Consider the following 21,971-nt stretch of genomic DNA (forward strand, 5'->3'; position numbering starts at 1 on the left):
AACTTAACAAGACTCGGAACGATTGATTTCGCTGAGTGCTAAAGATAAACGTCACTCACTCCGCCCTACAATTTACGAAATGATGCAAAGTAGAGCATATGCATTGAAGAAGCTATCTTTGACGTTTTGAAACTGGATAAATAAGAATCTGGGATGCATGTTACATCTACCGCAAGGACATAAGGTAGCATTGGAAATTGACCAGACGTGAGTGACACCGACCGATTATGTATGGATTGTAAAATGAATAACGATACCAGAATGAAACTTTTATTACGGAAAGACATTGTGAGAGAAAACATTACATGAATGACTGATCAGGGCGGAAGGCTTTATAAATATGCATTTTATAAGGAGAATAGTAAATAATATTGATAATTTTTTCTATTTCCATTTAGTAGCTATCAGTAAAAATGATTGTGTGATTAAGTATTAATCAGTTAGCAATTGTTGCATGGTTGTGATCAAATGGGCACAATATAGTTGACAGTGTTTTCTACCTGAAAGTCTCGATAATACAAAGCGACCGAGAAGGAAATGCTTCATTAACCGAATGACATGCCGTGAATTTGGCACAAGGAGCAAGGAATTGTAAAAGGAGAATGAGGTGCTGATTTTTAAATACTTTCACTTGAACAAAATCAGCCTGTGTGTGTTTTGTTTAATCTCTGAACTAGGGGATGGGAATTTGATATTACGTTTAGTAACTAGTTAATACTTTTGTCAAGGATTCAAACAAAGAGAAAGAAAAACAGAAAAAATAAAGAAAGGACAACGACTGGCATTGCTGGTCAAGAATTTACGAGAACAGTAGTGAGAAGGGATTTTGGTTCAGAAGTTCACGATGTTGAATCAGTCTGGATGGCGGTTAAGAACACGATCAGAAAATATTGGTAACCGTAGTTCATAAGCCTTCTGAGATAGGTTGTCTGTGTGTAATAAGAAAGGAATCAATAGAGATCGTAAGAAAAGTTGTGCAATAATTGTGCGTGACATCAGCTTCATGTAATTTGGAATAATCAAAGTTGTAAATCCCTTCAAAAATCGATAGACACGTCAACGTGGCTAAAGGGTGAACTACTAGAATATGTACATTATTTATGGGAACTATTCCAGGGTTGGTGAAAGGCTAAACTCGGGGAACATCTCGGACATTATGCAAAGTGGATATATTCAGCTGGAAGTCTAAACAAGTGTCCGAACGTGGCCGACCAATTCTTGGGCAGTATTGGGTCCGCATGGCTGCTGGCTGAGTGGATGTCAACTCTTCAATTGGAAACGGCTAACATTTGGGAGCAGGAAGGCAGCTTGTCTAACTAGGGGAAGAAACAGGGGGAAAGTGTCACGCGAGTGTCCCTTTAAGAAATGTCTGTATTATCACATGGCTTCAATTATGCCATTTTGTAGGTGGAGCTGGGCTGTGGCCCTGCCTTTGACTTTCGTTTTGATCTGGAGGCTGGCAGTAGCTCAAGCGTTACTTTCGGTTCACACTGTTGGAAGCTGGATTCGGAAAAAGAAGGCTTCCCTTCTCTCTCTCTCTCTCTCTCTCCATATGTTAAAGTCCGTGAAGAATTCAAACCTACTGCTTTGGTAAAAGGGTTTTCCTGGATGTTTTATTGGATGTTGTTATCAAGTTCAAACAGCAGGAAGGGAAGGTATTAAGGTTTATATATATAGAGAGAACTGTAGCTGTGCTGGGAATTTATGTTTGTGGTTGGTAATAAATGCTTACTGTGTGTATTTATAAAATGTTAACTAAATTCGTAGAATAAACGTTGTTTTGTTTAAAGCTGCTTCAGGCCTCTGTTAAAACAACAGCTGAAAGGTAGGCCATTGTGCTTCTCATAACCAAAATTAATAAACAGTTGTAGGTCAGGTGAACTCCATGATATACTTTTGACTTTTTTGAACACTGGCCCATAACAAATTGGGGGCTCGTGGGGTAAAAGTATATCTTTCGTGATTGTGTTGGCTTAGTGAACTGAAAAACAGTGAGGGGTGAGCATATTTGTGTTTGTTTTTCAGGTGTGGTATTCCAGTTTAAGTAGGGAGTGTATTGTGGACAATGGCTCTTTCAGAGGCTCGGAGGTTCTTTGGGGTGGAAAAGGGCACACGCAGTCCCTTGCAAACAGAGACTCAAGAAAGGCTTTTGGATTTGGCAAGAACATTGCAGTTAACATTACCTGACACATACAAAAAGGAACGGTAATTGCAGCGGTAGCTGAACATCTTAAATTTCCTGAGACACAATAAGATCACTAGAAATGGCAAGCATTCAATTCCCTGTCAAGCAGCTTGAACATGAAAAAGAATTAAAGCAGCTTGAATACGAAATGAGGGAAAGGGAAAAAGAGAGAGACTTTGAACTTTAGAAAATGGCCATGAAGCATGACAATCAGTTAAAATTGGCGGATGCAAAGAGAAACGTACAGTCTGAGAATATTGATGAGGATAGACAACATGTGCGTCGGAGTCGAAGGCTTGATGGGGATCTATTTAAATATGTACTCAACACCGACAACTGCCAATCTCCAGACGCAATTCTGCAACTCATCTGCTTCATTCTGGATCACAACGTCTTCACCTTCGACAACAAGTTCTTCATCCAGACGCACGGAACAGCCATGGGGACAAAATTCGAACCCCAATATGCCAACATCTTCATGCACAAGTTTGAACAGGACCTACTCACCGCACAGGACCTTCAACCGATGTTATACACCAGATACAGCGATGACATTTTTTTCCTTTGGACCCACGGCGAAGAATCACTGAAACGACTACACGATGACATTAATAAGTTCCATCCAACCATCAGACTCACCATGGACTACTCTCCAAAATCAGTTGCATTCTTGGACACACTCGTCTCCCTCAAGGACGGTCACCTCAGCACTTTGCTTTACCGCAAACCTACGGATAACCTCATGATGCTCCACTTCTCCAGCTTCCACCCTAAACACATTAAAGAAGCCATCCCCTATGGACAAGCGCTCCGTATACACAGGATCTGCTCAGACGAGGAGGAGCGTAACAGACATCTACAGACGTTGAAAGATGCCCTCGTACGAACGGGATATGGCACTCGACTCATCGATCGACAGTTCCAACGCGCCACAGCGAAAAACTGGACCGACCTCCTCAGAAGACAAACATGGGACACAACCGACAGAATACCCTTCGTCGTCCAGTACTTCCCCGGAGCGGAGAAACTACGTCACCTTCTTCACAGCCTTCAACACGTCATTGATGACGATGAACATCTTGCCAAGGTCATCCCCACACCCCCACTACTTGCCTTCAAACAACCGCGCAACCTCAAACGAACCATTGTTTGCAGCAAACTACCCAGTCTTCAGAACAGTGACCACGACACCACACAACCCTGTCATGGCAATCTCTGCAAGACGTGCCAGATCATCGACATGGATACCACTATTACACGTGAGAACACCACCCACCAGGTACGCGGTACACACTCGTGCGACTCGGCCAACGTTGTCTACCTCGTACGCTGCAGGAAAGGATGTCCCGAAGTGTGGTACATTGGCGAGACCATGCAGACGCTGCGACAACGAATGAACGGACATCGCGCAACAATCACCAGGCAGGAATGTTCCCTTCCAGTCGGGGAACACTTCAGCAGTCAAGGGCATTCAGCCTCTGATCTCCGGGTAAGCGTTCTCCAAGGCGGCCTTCAGGACCCGCGACAACGCAGAATCGCCGAGCAGAAACTTATAGCCAAGTTCCGCACACATGAGTGCGGCCTCAACCTGGACCTGGGATTCATGTCGCATTACATTCATCCCCCACCATCTGGCCTGCGAAATCCTACCAACTGTCCTGGCTTGGTACAATTCACACCTCTTTAACCAGGGGTTACCCCATCTCTGGATCTGTAAAGATTTAATCACCTGCTAATGCTCGCATTCCAAGCATTGTTTGGCATCTTTGAATTTGTCTATATATGTGTTTCTGGAACAGACCTCTTCATTCACCTGAGGAAGGAGCAGCGCTCCGAAAGCCAGTGACATCGAAACAAACCTGTTGGACTTTAACCTGGTGTTGTAAGACTTCGTACTGTGCTCACCCCAGTCCAACGCCGGCATCTCCACATCATGATTATTCTGTATGCAACGAAGTAAATTTAGACAGCCAGTAAGATGGAACGTATCGATATTTGCTTCGATGTTCTTTCTCTGTTTCAATCCAAGGTGATGCAAAGAAAAAACTATATTTGAATTGTTACAAACGTTGAAAGTCAGAAATTTAAAGAAACCTGCGTGCATTTCAAGAGAAAAAAAGATAGATGGCATGTGCAATGAGTTAACAAAAGAGAATTTGACAACTTTCCAATCAGTTCGATCAACCAAATACACGTTTCAGGTTCGGATGCATTTATTTCGATCAATTCCTGGCAGGGAGCTGATGGTTATTGCTGCCAAGTTCTGAATAGGTGCATACGAATGACAGTGAGGGGAAAATCAAATGCCAAGTGATCCAGGGCCTCTTTCACTCTGAGCAGAGATGCAACGAACAATCTATCAGCTAGCCAGCCAGAGGCCGGACGATGAGCCAGCAGATATAGATGTTGGGACGAGAATCGCTAGTGAACAGCATATTGAATATGTGTGATCATACAGACACACGCAGAAGGAGCAGAGTGGGCCATTTAGCCCCTTCGGCTTGCTCCACATTTTGATACGAGTATGACTGTTCTGAACGCATCGCAAACCTACATTCAGCCGACCCCCAATAAACTATCATTCCTTTCCTTATCAAGAAGTTTTCCACCTGTGCCTTAAACTGGTTCTTACACCATCTTTTCAGGCAGAGCATTGCAAATATTCACGTCACTCTGAGAGAGAAAAACGTCGCTCTATTTAAGTTTCAAATTGGCGAGCCCTTGTTTTCAACAGGAACACCTTGTTTTAAATTCTGCCACAAAAGGAAACATTGTCTTCGCATCCACCATGTCAAGATCACTCAGGATCTTAAAGGTTTCGATCAAATCACTCTTATTCTTAAAGAGGCAACGGACACAAAACCGACTTGCCCAACCTTTTTTTATTAGGCAGCCTATAATTTTCAGATATTCGACTGTAAACCGTAACTGAACAGCTTCTGACACACTGACGTCCTACCTTAAAAATAAGGCCACAATTGTATACAGTACATCACTTGTGGTCTAACCAGCTCTCTGTAAAACAGAATAATAACCTCACTACATTTGTATTAAATTTCGCTCGCAGCAAATATATCCTTTCCTGATTAATTTCTGTCATGGCCAACGACACAATCCCCCCGACGACTATGGCAGGGCTTACACGAGTTCACCGGCTACAAAGCAAGGCCAGGTGGAATATCTGGGGTGGAGGATCCCTCCCCGATGTACTAGACAAGTTCGATGCCCACTTTCAGCAGTCAGCCAATGCAACAGTGCCACTCGCCCCAACAGCAATGGACACGCCCATACCAACTATTACAGCCTCAGAGGTAAGAGCTGCCGTCTTGAAAGTGAATCCAAGGTAAGTGACGGGACACGACGGAGTCCCTGGGCGAGCACTCAGAGCCTGCAAAGACCAGCTGGCGAGTGTATTCGCTGACATCTTCAACACCTCACTCCTCCGCTCCGAGGTCCCCACCTCCTTCAAGAAGACCACCATAATACCTGTACCAAAGAAGAACAAAGTAGACTGCCTCAATGCCGACCGACCGGTGGCCGTGGCTACTGTTATCATAAAATGCTTCGAGCGGCTAGTCGTGAGCCAGATCAACGTCAGCATCCCAGACCGTCTCGATGCATTGCAGTTCGCCTAGCGGCGCAAGTGGCCCACAGCAGAATCTATATCAACACTAGAACACGTCAACAACAAGGACTCCCACGTGAGACTGATGTTCACAGACTACAGCCACGCCATCAACACCATTATTCCAACAAGACATACAACCAAACTCTGCAATCTCGGACTTGACCCCGCCCTCTACCGCTGGTCTTTGACTTCCTCACCAACAGACCACAATCTGTCAGCCTATGTAACTGAACCTCCTCCACAATATTCCTCAACACCGGGGCCCCGCCATGATGTGAGCTCCGTCCTCTACTGTACTCCCTATACACACACGACTGTGTGGCAAGATTTAACTCCAACTCAATCTATAAGTTTGCGGAAGATACGACGGTGGTGTGTCGTATCTCAAACAACGATGTATCAGATTACAGAAGGGAAATAAATAAATTGGTTGCATGGTGTACCGAAAATAGCCTCTCCCTAAATGCCGGAAAGACCAAGGAACTGATCATCGACGTCAGGAAGAGTATCATGCCACACCTCCCCATCCCATCAGCGTCAATGGCTCCGAAGTGGAGATGGTAGATAGATTTTTGTTCCTGGGGGTCACCATCACCAACAGTCTGTCCTGGTCAGTCAAGAAAGCACAACAACCTTTCTACTTCAGATGAACGTTAAAGAAATTCGGTATGTCTGCTTCGACTCTAACAAACTTCTACAAATCTGCCATGGAGAGCATCTGCTCCTGCTGCATGTCAGCTTGTGGCAACTGCTCGGCTCAAGATCGCAAGAAACTGCAGAGTGTGGTGAACCCATCCCAATGCATCACTCAAGATTATCATAGATTATCATAGAATTTACAGTGCAGAAGGAGGCCATTCGGCCCATTGAGTCTGCACCGGCTCTTGGAAAGAGCACCCTACCCAAGGTCAACACCGCCACCCTATCCCCATAACCCAGTAACCCCACCCAACACTAATGGCAATTTTGGACACTAAGGGAAATTTATCATGGCCAATCCACCTAACCTGCACATCTTTGGAATGTGGGAGGAAACCGGAGCACCCGGAGGAAACCCACGCACACACGGGGAGGATGTGCAGACTCCGCACAGACAGTGACCCAAGCCGGAATCAAACCTGGGACCCTGGAGCTGTGAAGCAATTGTGCTATCCACAAGGCTACCGTGCTGCCCATTTATTCTGTGTATGTGATTGCCACCCATTTATTCTGTGTATGCATCCCGCTGCCACAGGAAGGCATACAGCATTATTAGAAAACCCTCGCTCCAAGGCTTTGCCTTCTCCCAGTCCCTTCCATCAGGCAGAACAGACAGAATTCTGAAGACGCGCACATCTAGATGTGGGAACAGCTTCTTCCCTACAGCTAATAGACTCCCTAACGACTCTCCCTCGGACTGATCTGTTCCCTCTTAAAACACTATTCACGGCGTCCTACGCTGCGTTTGCACACGTATTTTTTTTTTTTTGGCCCCTTGTTTTGCACTGTAACCAAAACACTGTTTGCCGATGTACCATTTGTCAATGTACTCTGTCGATGATTGTTTTTTTGTCTTCTCTGAATGTACTCTGTACGTTCCCTTGGCCACAGAAAAATATTTTTCAAAGTACTTCGGTACATGTGACAATAAATCAAATCAAATCCCTGCATACGATATTTTCAGATTTCCTCGCTAAAATATCCAGGTCTATCTGCACCTCAGAGCTCTGAAATCTCTAACCATTTAGATAAGAGCAATGAAAAAGAACAAAGAAATGTATAGCACAGGAACAGGCCCTTTGGCCGTCCATGCTGCCCGACTAAACTACAATCTTCTACACTTCCTGGGTCCGTATCCCTCTATTCCCATCCTATTCATGTATTTGTCAAGATGCCCCTTAAACGTCACTATCGTCCCTGCTTCCACCACCTCCTCCGGTAGCGAGTTCCAGGCACCCACTACCCTCTGCGTAAAAAACTTGCCTCGTACATCTAATCTAAACCTTGCCCCTCTCACCTTAAACCTATGCCCCCTAGTAATTGACCCCTCTACCCCGGGGAAAAGCCTCTGAATATCCACTCTGTCTATGCCTCTCATAATTTTGTAGACCTCTATCAGGTCGCCCCTCAACCTCCTTCGTTCCAGTGAGAACAAACCGAGTTTATTCAACCGTTCCTCATAGCTAATGCCCTCCATACCAGGCAATATTCTGGTAAATCTCTTCTGCACCCTCTCTAAAGCCTCCACATCCTTCTGGTAGTTTGGCGACCAGAATTGAACACTATACTCCAAGAGTGGCCTAACTAAGGTTTTATACAGCTGCAACATGACTTGCCAATTCTTACACTCAATGCCCCGGCCAATGAAGGCAAGGATGCCGTCTGCCTTCTTGACTACTTTCTCCACCTGTGTTGCCCCTTTCAGTGACATGTGGACCTGTACTCCTAGATCTCTTTGACTTTCAATACTCTTGAGGGTTCTACCATTCACTGTATATTCCCTACCTGCATTACACCTTCCAAAATGCATTACCTCACATTTGTCCGGATTAACCTCCATCTGCCATCTCTCCGCCCAAGTCTCCAAACAATCTAAATCCTGCTGTATCCTCTGACAGTCCTCATCGCTATCCCCAATTCCACCAACCTTTGTGTCATCTGCAAACTTACTAATCAGACCAGTTACATTTTCCTCCAAATCATTTATATATACTACAAAGAGCAAAGGTCCCAGCACTGATCCCTGTGGAACACCACTGGTCACAGCCCTCCAATTAGAAAAGCATCCTTCCATTGCTACTCTCTGCCTTCTATGACCTAGCCAGTTCTGTATCCACCTTGCCAGCTCACCCCTGATCCCGTGTGACTTCACCTTTTGTACTAGTCTACCATGAGGAACCTTGTCAAAGGCCTTACTGGAGTCCATATAGACAACATCCACTGCCCTACCTGCATCAATCATCTTAATGACCTCCTCGAAAAACTCTATCAGGTTAGTGAGACATGACCTCCCCTTCACAAAACCATGCTGCCTCTCACTAATACGTCCAGTTGCTTCCAAATGGGAGTAGATCCTGTCTCGAAGAATTCTCTCCAGTAATTTCCCTACCACTGAAGTAAGGCTCACCGGCCTGCAGTTCCCTGGATTATCCTTTCTACCCTTCTTAAACAGAGGAACAACATTGGCTATTCTCCAGTCCTCCGGGACATCACCTAAAGACAGTGAGGATCCAAAGATTTCTGTCAAGGCCTCGGCAATTTCCTCTCCAGCCTCCTTCAGTATTCTTGGGTAGATCCCATCAGGCCCTGGGGACTTATCTACCTTAATATTTTTTAAGACACCCAACACCTCGTCTTTTTGGATCTCAATATGACCCAGACGATCTACACACCCTTCTCCAGACTCAACATGTATCAATTTCTTCTCTTTGGTGAATACTGATACAAAGTATTCATTTAGTACCTCGTCCATTTCCTCTGGCTCCACACATAGATTCCCTTGCCTATCCTTCAGTGGGCCAACCCTTTCCCTGGCTACCCTCTTGCTTTTTATGTACGTGTAAAACCCTTGGGATTTTCCTTAACCCTATTTGCCAATGACTTTTCGTGACCCCTTCTAGCCGTCCTGACTCCTTGCTTAAGTTCCTTCCTATTATTTATTTTGCCCGCGAACATCGACACTTCATATTTTCCAGCATTATACCCCATTTGCCATAGTTTAGCCCACTCACAAAACCTATTTAAATATTTGCGGAGCCTCCTTATACTGTTTTCACAACTTAATTTCCTGCGCCCCAAGCCATTATATGAATTGTAAGCAGTTGATGTCCCTGCACTGATTCCTGTGGCACATTACTCGTTATCTTTTTGCCAATCTAAAAAGAAAAAACACATCGACGTCTCATCTCTGCTTCCGATTAGCCAGCCAATATTCTCCCAATCCCAATATGTTACCCACTATACCATGAACGTTTATCTTCCGCAATAACCTGTAATGCGCTGCTTTCACAAATGCTTTCACGTAATCTAAGTGTTGTTTACTTTTACCGATTTCCCCTTGATCCAATGCATAAGTTACTTCAGTAATTAATTCATATTCATTTAACATGATTTCCCGTTCGCAAAACCAAATTGACTTTGGACATATTACCCCGAACCTATCCATGCGCCTTGCTCTAGCTCCTCGTTATTGTTTACTAATAATGGCCTTGTGATGTGAATCTGGCGACTGTCCACAAGAGTGGACTCTACCTTTGCCGTGCTTCAGGAAAAAGGTGAGCTTAAATAGTGAACAAATTATGAAATAACGTCTTTCACCGACTATAATCGGAAAATGATTCTCAGTATCTTTATGGAACGGGACCGCATAAATACGCCAATTAAAATCGCCAATGAACAAGCTGGATTTTGATATGCAAGAGGGACGAAATGCCTAGTCACTAAAAATAGTATCTAAACTTGCAACGTTAAAGAAAATCGTCAGCCAATATACCCGTGATACGTTCATTTCGAAACTGCATTCTATTCGGTCTCACAAGAGAGGCACTGGCTGACAAGGTTAGACTACGGATACTCACTACATTGAATCGCCTTATTAGCTCAGCGTTATCATGAGCAACAATGCTCATTCCAGTCCTAATTGCTGGAACCCCCTCCGAATGGTTCAACATTAAAAACATGACAGATGGCGCATTTCCTGTTCATGAAGAATTGATATCAAGGAAATTGCGATCTGAATTGATATCAGGAAAGCTAATCTATTCTATACATTTGATGCGAATAGGAGGGAAGTGTCCTGAAAACGTGGTAATGCACATCACAAAAAATTGCAGAAGGATGATCCAAGATGGCATGGATGGATAACATCGGAACGCCGACAGTCATCTCTATGACACAGTAAGTGAGGGAAGCGGAGAACTGCGATTGGTGGAGAAAATTATTCATCGTGGATCCAACACTCGGTCTGAGTATGGAGGGAAGAGAAGACAATACACAGAAAACAAATCGCCAAAGTTCATCTGGAAGATGAATGCATAGAATGCTTTCTTGGCAGGTTTCTGGCGCAATATATTATGGAACCAACGACGGGTAAAACGATTTCGTATAAAGATTGTGCAATGAGGCAGTGCCACAAAGGTAACTAAGTGGATAATAACAATGATCAACATCAAATAATCAGGGAGAACACAATATATTGGAGAACAGAATGAGAGTAAAATCGGCAAATTATCGGCGACTACTTGCTGACATCCCTAAACTCTCTAAGGAATAATCTTCAGAGACTGTGTCTCTCTTTCTTAATATTCCAATATTCGTCGGTTCCTGAATTGTGCTGGCACATGGGATTGGTTTGTTATTCAAGAAAACGCAATATGAAAAAAGGAATCAAATGCCAGTTAGCATGACAACAGTAATTCGGAAAATCCTGCCATTTAGTAATTAGGAAATATTTGCAATTCATTTAGAAGGTAATATTATCATCGTTTTTATTGAACACAAAACGGATTTGTCAAATATCAAATTTGTGGACAGCAGATGGCAAATAAAGACCGAACAGAAATATGTTTGGTTTTCCACAAGGCAGGTATAACATGACGCACAAGAGATTAATGCACAAGATACGGAATCATGAAGGGAATTACATTAAACTGGAGAGAGGAGTTGTTCATTAGTAGAACACAGAGTGCATATTATGTAGACATTCTCAAGTTGAATGGTTTGACCAATGGAGTGGCGCAAGGAACACGCTGGTTCCGCAGTCATTTACAAACTATGTTACTGACATTTTCTTTGGAAGATAAAGTATTTTATGTAAGATGGTATGTGTACAAGGATCAGGAAACCTGCTAGAATTGTACCGGTCTTTCCACAGACCATACCTGGACTTCGCACAGTTGTGGTTTCTGTATATAAAGAAGGACATGCTGGCATTGGAGATGGTAGAGTGAAGATTCACAATATTACGATCCGTGATGATAAAGTTGTTCTTCGTGAGAAGCTAAATGAATTAGGGTTAAATTCTCGTGAGTTGAGAAGAATTAAAGTTAACAGAAACAAATCTTCACATACACACATTGGCAGACAATACACACTCACACACACACACACACACACCGAGGCAGACAACACACACACATAAACTACCTTTTGAGCTATAGTGGGGAAATGATGAAGGTATTCACAATATCAGTATTACTTATGTGGCCACAAAGTTCTGGCGCTTGACTCGAATTCAGACCTTTTGGTGTATAGATAGCAGCGCTACCATTATGCCACAACATCTGATGGCATTATAGATACTCCGGCTGCAACATTTATAATTCTCATGGGGTTCGCATTTGGTTGGTTCGTCTAGGTGGAAAATTGATTACAAAACGTAGCATATGAGGATCATATAACCATGTAATTTCTGCAACAGAAGGCGGATCATCGAGTCTGCACCGACACTCTGAATGAGAATCCCACAAAGGTCCACTCCCCCGGCCTATTCCTGCAACCCCTCGCAATCTACACATCCTTAGACACCAAGGGACAGGATAGTATGGCCAATCCACCTCAACTGCAGATTTTGTACTGTGATAGGAAATATGAGTACCCAGAAGAAACTCATGCATACATGGGAGAAAGTGCACACTCCGCCCAGGCAGTCACCCAAGGCATACACTTAACCCTCTGTGAGGCAGCAGTGCTAACCATTCTGCCACCATGCCACTAATTATTTGAGATTGAAATCAGGGAACATTTATTCATTGATAGCGCTGTGAATCTTTGAATTCTCAACCCCAGATCATAGAATAATAGAATCAGAATTTACAGTGCAGAAGGAGGCTATTCGGCCATCGAGTCTGCACCGGCTTTTGGAAAGAGCACCCTACCCAAACCCACATCTCTACCCTATGGGGCTAGTTTACCACACTGGGCTAAATCGCTGGCTTTTAAAGCAGACCAAGGCAGGCCAGCAGCACAGTTCAATTCCCGTACCAGCCTCCCCGAACAGGCGCCGGAATGTCGCGACTAGGGGCTTTTCACAGTAATTTCATTTGAAGCCTACTTGTGACAATAAGCGATTTTCATTTTCATTTTCATGCCCATAACCCAGTAACCCCACCCAACACAAAGGGCAATTGTGGATACGAAGGGCAATTTAGCATGGCCAATCCACCTAACCTGCATATCTTTTGGACTGTGGGATGAAACCGGAGCCCCTAGAGGAAACCCACGCACACACGGGGAGAACATGCAGACTCCGTACAGACAGTGACCCAAGCCGGGAATCAACCTGGGTCCCTGGAGCTGTGAAGCAATTCTGCTAACCATTAAATCGTTGGGCATGCTATGTCATTGAATATTTTACGGCAAAGATAAAACAAATAGACAAATATTCGGAGAAATAATAGACTAATGCTACGAATGGGCTGTTGTCTTGTGAGGAATTGTTGGACAGGTTAGGCTTGCATCCAATTGAGTTTAAAAGAGTAAGAGGTGACATGATCGAAACCTTTAATGTCCTCAGAGTTCATGAAAGGATGCATGTAGAAAACATCTTTCGCTTTTTGGTGAATCTGGAACTGCGAGTCACAGTTTAAAATCAAGGATTGCCTCATGTACGACAGGGATTAAACTATCCTTTTTTCTCAGGTGGTCGTGATAGTTGGGAGATCTGCAAAAAAAGTCAATGGACGTAGAGTTTTTGAATCCCTTAAGTCATAGATTGATCACTGATTCATCAATAAGGGTGTGAAAGATTATCGTGTGTGTGCAGAAATTTGGGGTTGAGGTTACAATCAGAACATGAACGATCTAATGGAATAGTGGAATAGGATCGAGGGGCCGAGTGACTTGCTGTGTTCCTAATTCAAATGTTCATATGTCGTATAGTATGGTGAATGTGTCAGGAAATCAGCAATGGGCATAATGCATAGCCGAGTAGTTTCACGGTGAAAGGTGCACGCATTCTCAAATTTTCTATGGTCTTTTGAATCTGCTTACACCAAAATGGTGGATACATGACGTGCCATTGTTTTCGCTGAGCTTTATCCATGTTAATTGCTGACCAAGCCCGAACTGTAACATGGAATCACAGAATAACAACATTGGTAAAGAGTACATGGGGGTTATTTGTCCCATTGTGTCTTCACATGCTATCGAAATGAGCAATTCATTTACTGTCATTTTTCTGTTTTTTATTCGTAATCCCACACATTCTTACTTTCCGTTAACATTCGAATTCCATGTCTAATTCTTCGACTGACACTGCCCCCATCATTGTCTCAGGCAGTGCATTGCAGACATATTTATACGGTATTCACTAATTATTTTTCCCATCTAGTTTCTACTACTTTTGCCATTTATCTTAAATCTGTGATCTCTAGTGTTCGATCTCTTCACGAGGGAGAATTTATTTTTTCACGATACGTTCTGTCCAGCCCATTTATGATTTTGAAGGCTTCCATCAAATCCCCACACACACTTCCGTTCCCCCAGCAAGACAGTCCTAACTCTTTCAATACATCTTTCTATCTGAAGTTGCTCATCCATGACACTATTCTCATGAACCTTAGCTGCATCAATGGAAAGTACGGGGCACTGACTCACATTCTTAATTTCCCTCTGGCCACAGAAGAGGCATTAGAGAACTGCAGGACGGCTAATGTGCTTTCACTTTTCAAGAAGGGTGGCAATGATAAGCTAGGGATGTACAGACCAGTAAGTCTCTCATTGGGTTTAGGGAAACGATTGGAGACATTTTTGAAGGACCGAATCTACCTCCATTTGGAGAGGCCGGGTTTGATCAAGCACAGTCAGTGCGGCTTTGTCAGAAGGGGCTCATGTCCAATACATTTGACTGTTTTTGTTTGGTGCAAGTGGCTAGGTGTGTGCATGTGGGTAGCACAGTTGATGTAGTTGATATGGATTTCAGCCACCCCTTTTTTAATTGTCCGACATGGGACATTGATAAAGAAGTTCAACGCACATGGGATTCAGAGTAATGTGGCAATTCGAATCCAAAATTGACTTAGTGGCAGGAGATAGATGGTGGTGATAGAAGGTTGTGTGTGTGACTGGAGTCCGGTGTCCAATTACATATCACAAGAATCAGTGCAACACCCCTTACTGTTTATATAATCGAGAAAGAAAACAAATGCTTTGTGTGGAGTGGGGGTGAGGAGGTGGGTGATAAGTAAGTTTGCAGATGACATGAATACTATCCGGATGGTTGACAGTGCAGAAGAAGGTCTCCGGATACAAGAGGATATAAATGGATCGGTCAGATAAGTGGCAAATGAAATGTAACTCTTAAACGTGTGAGGTAATGCACTTTGGAAGTGGTAACAGGACAGTTAGATATAGCACAGGGTAGACGTCGATCAAGGGACATGGAGGGTGGGGTGCGGGATTAGGCTATGTGGTTGGATGATGAGCCATGATCATAATGAATGGTGGAGCATGATTGAAGAGCTGAATGGCCGCACCCTGCTTCTATTGTCTATGTCTCTTTGCAAGGGAGTACGTAATGAACGGCAGGACACCAGGATGCTCAAACGAGCAGGAATCTTGAGATGCTTGTCCACAGATCCCTGAAGGCGGTCGGTTAATATGATAGTTAATACAGCATATGGGACATTCGCCTCTATCCATCGTGGCGTACATTTGAACAGCAGGGACGCCATGGTGGGCCTGAACTCGTCTTTAGTTAGGACACAGATGGAGTCCTGTGTTCAGTTCTGGTCACCGCACAGTTGGAAGGATGTGTTTGCACGAGAGAGGGTGCAAGGATATTCACCAGGCCGTTGCATTGGATGGAGCATTTTAGCTTGGATGAGAAGCTGAGTAAGTGCTGGTTGGTTTCTTTGGAGTAGAGCAGGCTGAGAGCGGATTGTGGTGCAGAACAGTATGATGGGCATGGACAGGGTGGGTAGAAAACGGCTGCTGGCCTTAATTGAAGTATCGATAAAAATGGGGGCGTGATTTTAAAGTGAAAGGCAAGAGAATTAAAGGAGAGTTTACGGAAACATTATTCACGGGGAGGGTGGTGGGGATATGGAGTGCACTGGCTGGGAGGGTACTTCACGTCGTAAACCTCGCACTATTTTCAAAGTATTAGGATGAGCACTTGAAATGTCAGAACATTCAAGGCTTTGGACCAAGCGCTGGGAAGTAGGATGCGTGCAGATTAGAGCTGTTTTTCATCTTCCTGTCGGTGCAGGTTTGATCGGCCGAAGAGCCTGTTCTATATTGTATCATTCTATGATCTAATGCCGATAGGTATTGGCTTCCAAATGAATGCAAAGTTCAATCAGAACCCGACGATATTTTAGCCTGTATCTTTCATACCTCCCAGACCACTAGCAATTCATAAGACCATAAGACCATAAGACAAGGAGCGGAAGTAAGGCCATTTGGCCCATCGAGTCCACTCCACCAGTCAATCATGGCTGATTTCAACTCCATTTACCCGCTCTGTCTCCATAGCCCTTAATTCCACAAGAAATCAAGAATTTATCAACTTCTGTCTTAAAGACACTCAACGTCCCGGCCTCCACCGCCCTCTGTGGCAATGAATTCCACAGGCCCACCACTCTCTGGCTGAAGACATTTCTCCTCATCTCTGTTCTAAAGTGACTCCCTTTTATTCTAAGGCTCTGCCCCGGGTCCTAGTGTCCCCTGCTAATGGAAACAACTTCCCTACGTCCACAATATCGAAGTCATTCATTATCTTGTAAGTTTCTATTAGATCTCCCCTCAACCTCCTAAACTCCAATGAATATAATCCCAGGATCCTCAGACGTTCATCGTATGATAGCCCTACCATTCCTGGGATCATCCGTGTGAATCTCCGCTGGACCCGCTCCAGTGCAAGTATGTCCTTCCTGTGGTGTGGGGCCCAAAATTGCTCACAGTATTCGAAATGGCGCCTAACGAATGCTTTATAAAGCTTCAGAAGTACATCCCTGCTTTTATATTCCAAGCCTCTTGAGATAAACGACAACATTACATTTGCTTTCTTAATTACGGACTCAACCTGCAAGCTTACCTTTAGAGAATCCTGGACTAGGACTCCCAAGTCCCTTTGCACTTCAGCATTATGAATTTTGTCACCGTTTAGAAAATAGTCCATGCCTCTATTCTTTTTTGCAAAGGGCAATACCTCGCACTTGCCCACGTTGAATTTCATCAGCCATTTCTTGGACCACTCTCTTAAACTGTCTAAATCTTTCTGCAGCCTCCCCACCTCCTCCGCACTACCTGCCCCTCCACCTTTCTTTTTATCATCCCCAAACTTAGCCAGAATTTTCCCAGTCCCGCCATCTAGATCGTTAATGTATAAAGAGCACAGCTGTGGCCCCAACACTGAACTCTGCGGGACACCACTCGTCACCGGTTGCCATTCCGAAAAATAACCTTTTATCCCAACTCTCTGCCTTCTGCCTGACAGCCAATCGTCAATCCATGTTAGTACCTTGCCTCGAATACCATGGGCCCTTATTTTACTCAGCAGTCTCCCGTGAGGTACATTATCAAAGGTCTTTTGGAAGTCAAGATAGATAACATCCATTGGCTCTCCTTGGTCTAACCTATTTGTTATCTCTTCAAAGAACTCTAACAGGTTTGTCAGGCACGACCTCCCCTTACTAAATCCATGCTGACTTGTCCTAATCCGACCCTGCACTTCCAAGAATTTAGAAATCTCATCCTTAACAATGGATTCTAGAATCTTGCCAACAACCGAGATTAGGCTAATTGGCCTATAATTTACCATTTTTTTCCTTGTTTCGTTCTTGAACAGGGGGGTTACAACAGCGATTTTCCAATACTTGCAGCGCCCGGATGGCAAAAACATTATGGCTGAGTGCCAATTCGTGAAACTGCTGTGCATGATAAAATTCGATGCTGATGGAATGAAGTTAGCTCAACAGTCGTTTGTTATACAATCCACCAGAATTTACTGTTGAAAGAAAGAGACAGCATGACCCCCGATCCGCTACTCTGCATTTTCTGCCTCATTAAAATTAATCCTCTCATTGTACCTGGATAATCATTCGAGAACCGATTGAGTTTCCATTAATTCCCAGTACCAATTTTAATCTTGACAGCAAGCTAGAAATGTAGCCCTGACAGATTGTCTTTGCCGATCACTTTCCCAGTGTTTTTGCTTTATTTTCTGAATGCAATTACCTTTTGTACTGAAGGATTTGAACTTTGCTTCATCTTCCCCCTCAGGTGCTTGGATAGAATTGCTTTCATCACTCGGCTCAGTGCCAATGTTGATGTATTCGTCAGCTGGTGCCGCCATTTCAAAATATAAAAACTGTGGGAAAAAAAGTCAAATTTTATTTTGAGATTTTAACATGATCTGTTGGTTGGAATTCCTCTTCTGTTCAACGTCTTGTAATTCATTGAATTGGCATTTTAAATCACAGATGTTTTTGTCGATAACATAAAGTTCATCATTTTATATCAGATCCCTTTATGCAGTTTTACGATAATGTCAATATTGAGCAATTCAAACGTGAAAAGAATATAAAAAACAGTCACCCCTTCTCCTTTGCTGTTGTAACGGCAGTTTTGAACATACAGTTCTCGAGAGACTGACATCAATCCTGTCATTCCTTGATCATATAATCTACAGTGCAGAAGCAAGCCATTCGGCATATCGAGTTTGCACAATTTTTTGGAAAGAACACACGACCCAAACCCACACCTAACCTGCACACCTTTGGCCTGCGGGAGGAAATCGGAAGAAACCCACGCAGACACGGCGAGAACTTGCAAACTCCGCACCGACAGTGAGCCAAGCCGGAAATTGAAACTGGGACTCTGGAGCTGTGACGCAACTTTGCTACCCACTGTGCTACGTGCCGCCCGAGATAGATCTATGTTATCAGAAACTGAGGATACCCATTGGTTTGGCTGAAGGTTATGTCGGTCCAGTCGCTTGTTTTGGTTCATCATGCACGATCGGGAAAGCAAAATCGTTTGGTATTTTTAATAAATGGTAGAGGTCATTTGTTTTGCAGATAATATTTGTCAAAATTAATTAATTAATCATGAGAGACGATTAATTCTTGATGATGGAGGATATATATGACAAATGGCAATTATGTAGAACGGTTTGAAATCGGTTGTTTTGCATAACTTTCAGGGGAATGGACTCCGTTAGAATTCCAGATTTCTCATTGCTTGCTTTGTTTGAATTAAATTGAACTTAAATTGAATTAAATTGAACTTAATTTCGATTTCCTGCAACGCTTTAAACAGCTGATACCCGATCAACTAGCTGATGTGCTCCCTACGGATGCAAAGTACTGCGGATGTTGGAAATCTGAAACAAAGACAAAAAAGTGCTCGTAAAACTCAGTAGGGTTTGCAGCAGCTATGGAGAGGGAAAGAGAGTTACCTTTTCGTATCTGCATGACACTTCTTCAGAGAAAAATACGGGTATATGTAAAAGCATCATATGGACTCGTTAACCTTGTTTCTCTTTTCACAGATGCTACCAGACCTGTCGAGTTTTGCAGAGTCTTCTGTTGATATATGCTACATATGACAGTTTGGTTTTGCGTGAAGGCAGTAACATAGTTTCCTAAAGTTAAATCCGATGTAGCTGCAGTTCGCTCACAATTGTAATACCCTATCAAACACAATCAAAACAATCCCGACATCATTCTCAACATAAGTGTTGAATATGTTTTTACGGTATGCGAATGATATCGATTTTATAATCTATTATCAATGAAACAGCAATCCGATATGCATGTCTCCCAAGTTTATTAACTGTATTCGCAGTTTTAGCTTATTATTTATTTTAAGCCTTAATTAGTTGTAGCACCGAATCCAATTTAATCGTAGTAAATGCACCCTGATTTCAGATTTTTCGTTTTATGCATACCCTGTTTCCGATTAGTACTTTTTGCTCTATTTGAAAAACTACAGTTGAATTATACCAGACCAGCAAACGTGTCTGAATCTACTAGCAGCAGTTGATCCTAAATCCTTAGTATTGGAAACACAATTTGACCGACGATAAATCCATTGCGATAGAAAAAGGTATCAGGCTAAATCATAGATGCATTTAGATATCTGGGCTTGTCAAAATTAATGTAGAGGAGACATTTCAAATTATACCATATTTAAGACCGTCATTTATAGCCTTTACGTTTACGAAGATATTCTTTCAAAAACATTCAGGAAAAATACCTGCGTATTTCCAAAGAACTCCAGACAAAAGATGACCCGTCCGTATCTCTCCGACTTTTACTTTGAAATGGCCGAAAGAAAAAATTGAGTTATCTCGGGTGATTCAGCAAATTATTACTTTATTATACATTTCTAAACGTGCAATGCAAGTGGATTGGTTCTTTCCGGAAGGAAGATCTTGATTGTATCAAGTTACATGTGATAACACATGTGGTCACTGCGTTACAATTGTTTCAAAAAGTGCTGGCATATTTTGTCCTCCTTTATCGATTTGAAAATGCCGCCGTGATAGTTTTACGAACGGAGGAATTTAATCCATAGAATCTATATAGTGCAGAAGGAGGACACTCGGCCCCTCGAGTCTGCACCGACCCTGCGAAGGAGAGCGCTTCCAAGACCCACTTGTCCGCCCTATCCCAGTAACCCCACGTGCTGTTTCAGCACTTACAGCCATTCAGTACGGCCAATCCACCTCCCCAGCAGTCATTCGGGACTGTGGGAGAAAACCGGTGCAACTGATGGAAACCCGCGAAAGAACGTGCAAACAACAGACAGGCGTGACCGAAATTGAACCCGGGTCCCTGGCCCTGTGAGGCAGCAGTGCTAACCTCCGCCGCTGTGCCGACCGTTTCGTATCCCCCAACATGTTCCTAATTCATTCTTAATCGTCAGCGACTTCCCATTCGGTAACAGAAACGGCCCTTTTTGCCTGACATTTGCTATGCGCTCCAGCGTGACTATGGAATCCGATTACAAGCGTTCCATAGCGCGGGACGGAAATTGTTTATTTTTTTTTGGACTGCTTAGCTTTTGCCTTTAGCTGCTTTGTTCTTTACTGTTCGAAAAAACAACTCACCTCACTGGCTCCGAAGTATCTTAAGAAGTGGAAATTCGAATTGAATTCAAAACTATTGCGTATGTCTTCGTAGTGTTATTCATCATGGCACGAGAAAAAAATCGTCTGGCAGGTGCCTATTTTCCAGCGTCAAAGTCGCTTATCTGATCTGCTGTCAAGTATGGTAGCGCTATTGGTTGCATGAGTTTGGGTAAAAGTGCAAAGAGCAGAATATTGCTTAACCGATCATAAAATTAGCTGAAACCTGTCAGCTATAACTGAAATAGTGGCCATCCATTTTTCTATTTGACGAACGAAATGAAAGTGCAGAAGATAATCATTTTGAAAACACACTCGAACCACCAAGATAAAATGTAACACGAAACATCACGAACGCATTTCTTGATAATGCACTGGCAAATGTTTCTATTGTTATTAATTGCTAACTACATTTTTAGACGCAAAGTTCATTTTAGAATGGAATGAAATAAAAGCTTGTTATGTCATGTGGTTTCTAAAAACTTATTTGCAAAACATATATCATGTTCACATGCGGTGATGCTGCGAATCAGCAACAGTAAATCCAACAGTCTATAGAAATAAAAATGCCCAGCGCAATGAGGAAAATGTCTCACTTACTTCAACAGTTCTCGCTTTAAACGTACAGGTTTTGTGCCTTAAGATTCAATAGAAAACAAAACCGTGTAAATTGTCTTGGGGTTTGGTACAAACAGGCCCGAACCAACCTATCTTTCGCTTCGTCACGTTTTCCTTTGCAGGGTAGCGACAGCAACGTTGTTGCCCGTTTTGTGCGACTGACCGAGACTACGAGCGTCAGCATAGATATAACGCATGTTCAACCAAAAGCCAATCTTCAACACGAGAAATGTCCACCGTTTGGGATGCAATTTTTAAAATATGTGAATGCACTTAAGCATATAAACTAAACAAAAAGAAAGAGCTTTAGAACAAATTGCAGCAAGAACAACTTACGTCTATAGCGACATTAATTTAAGGAAACATCCCAAGGCACTTCATAGATTAATAAAGGTTAATGCAAGGCCACTTGGCATGGCAAAAATGCAGCTCAGAGAGAACGGGATTCATAGCGGGATAGGGTTGCTCCAAGTTCAGACGTGGGCAGC

General features: G+C 43.2%; 1 protein-coding gene across 1 annotated transcript in view; it reads right to left on the reverse strand.

Annotated features, from left to right (window-relative positions):
• LOC140389103 (uncharacterized) overlaps window positions 1-18,743 on the reverse strand; it is a 383,180-nt gene extending 364,437 nt beyond the window's left edge. Inside the window, exons 1-2 of the mRNA XM_072473262.1 lie at window positions 18,693-18,743; window positions 17,970-18,102 (exon numbers count right to left, since the gene is read on the reverse strand). Coding sequence (XP_072329363.1) covers window positions 17,970-18,102; window positions 18,693-18,743 — 184 coding nt within the window. The remainder of the gene's footprint in view (window positions 1-17,969; window positions 18,103-18,692) is intronic.
• Between the last annotated feature and the right edge of the window lie 3,228 nt (window positions 18,744-21,971).

Source organism: Scyliorhinus torazame, chromosome 14 (assembly GCF_047496885.1).
Source record: "Scyliorhinus torazame isolate Kashiwa2021f chromosome 14, sScyTor2.1, whole genome shotgun sequence".
In the NCBI taxonomy this organism is placed as follows: domain Eukaryota; kingdom Metazoa; phylum Chordata; class Chondrichthyes; order Carcharhiniformes; family Scyliorhinidae; genus Scyliorhinus; species Scyliorhinus torazame.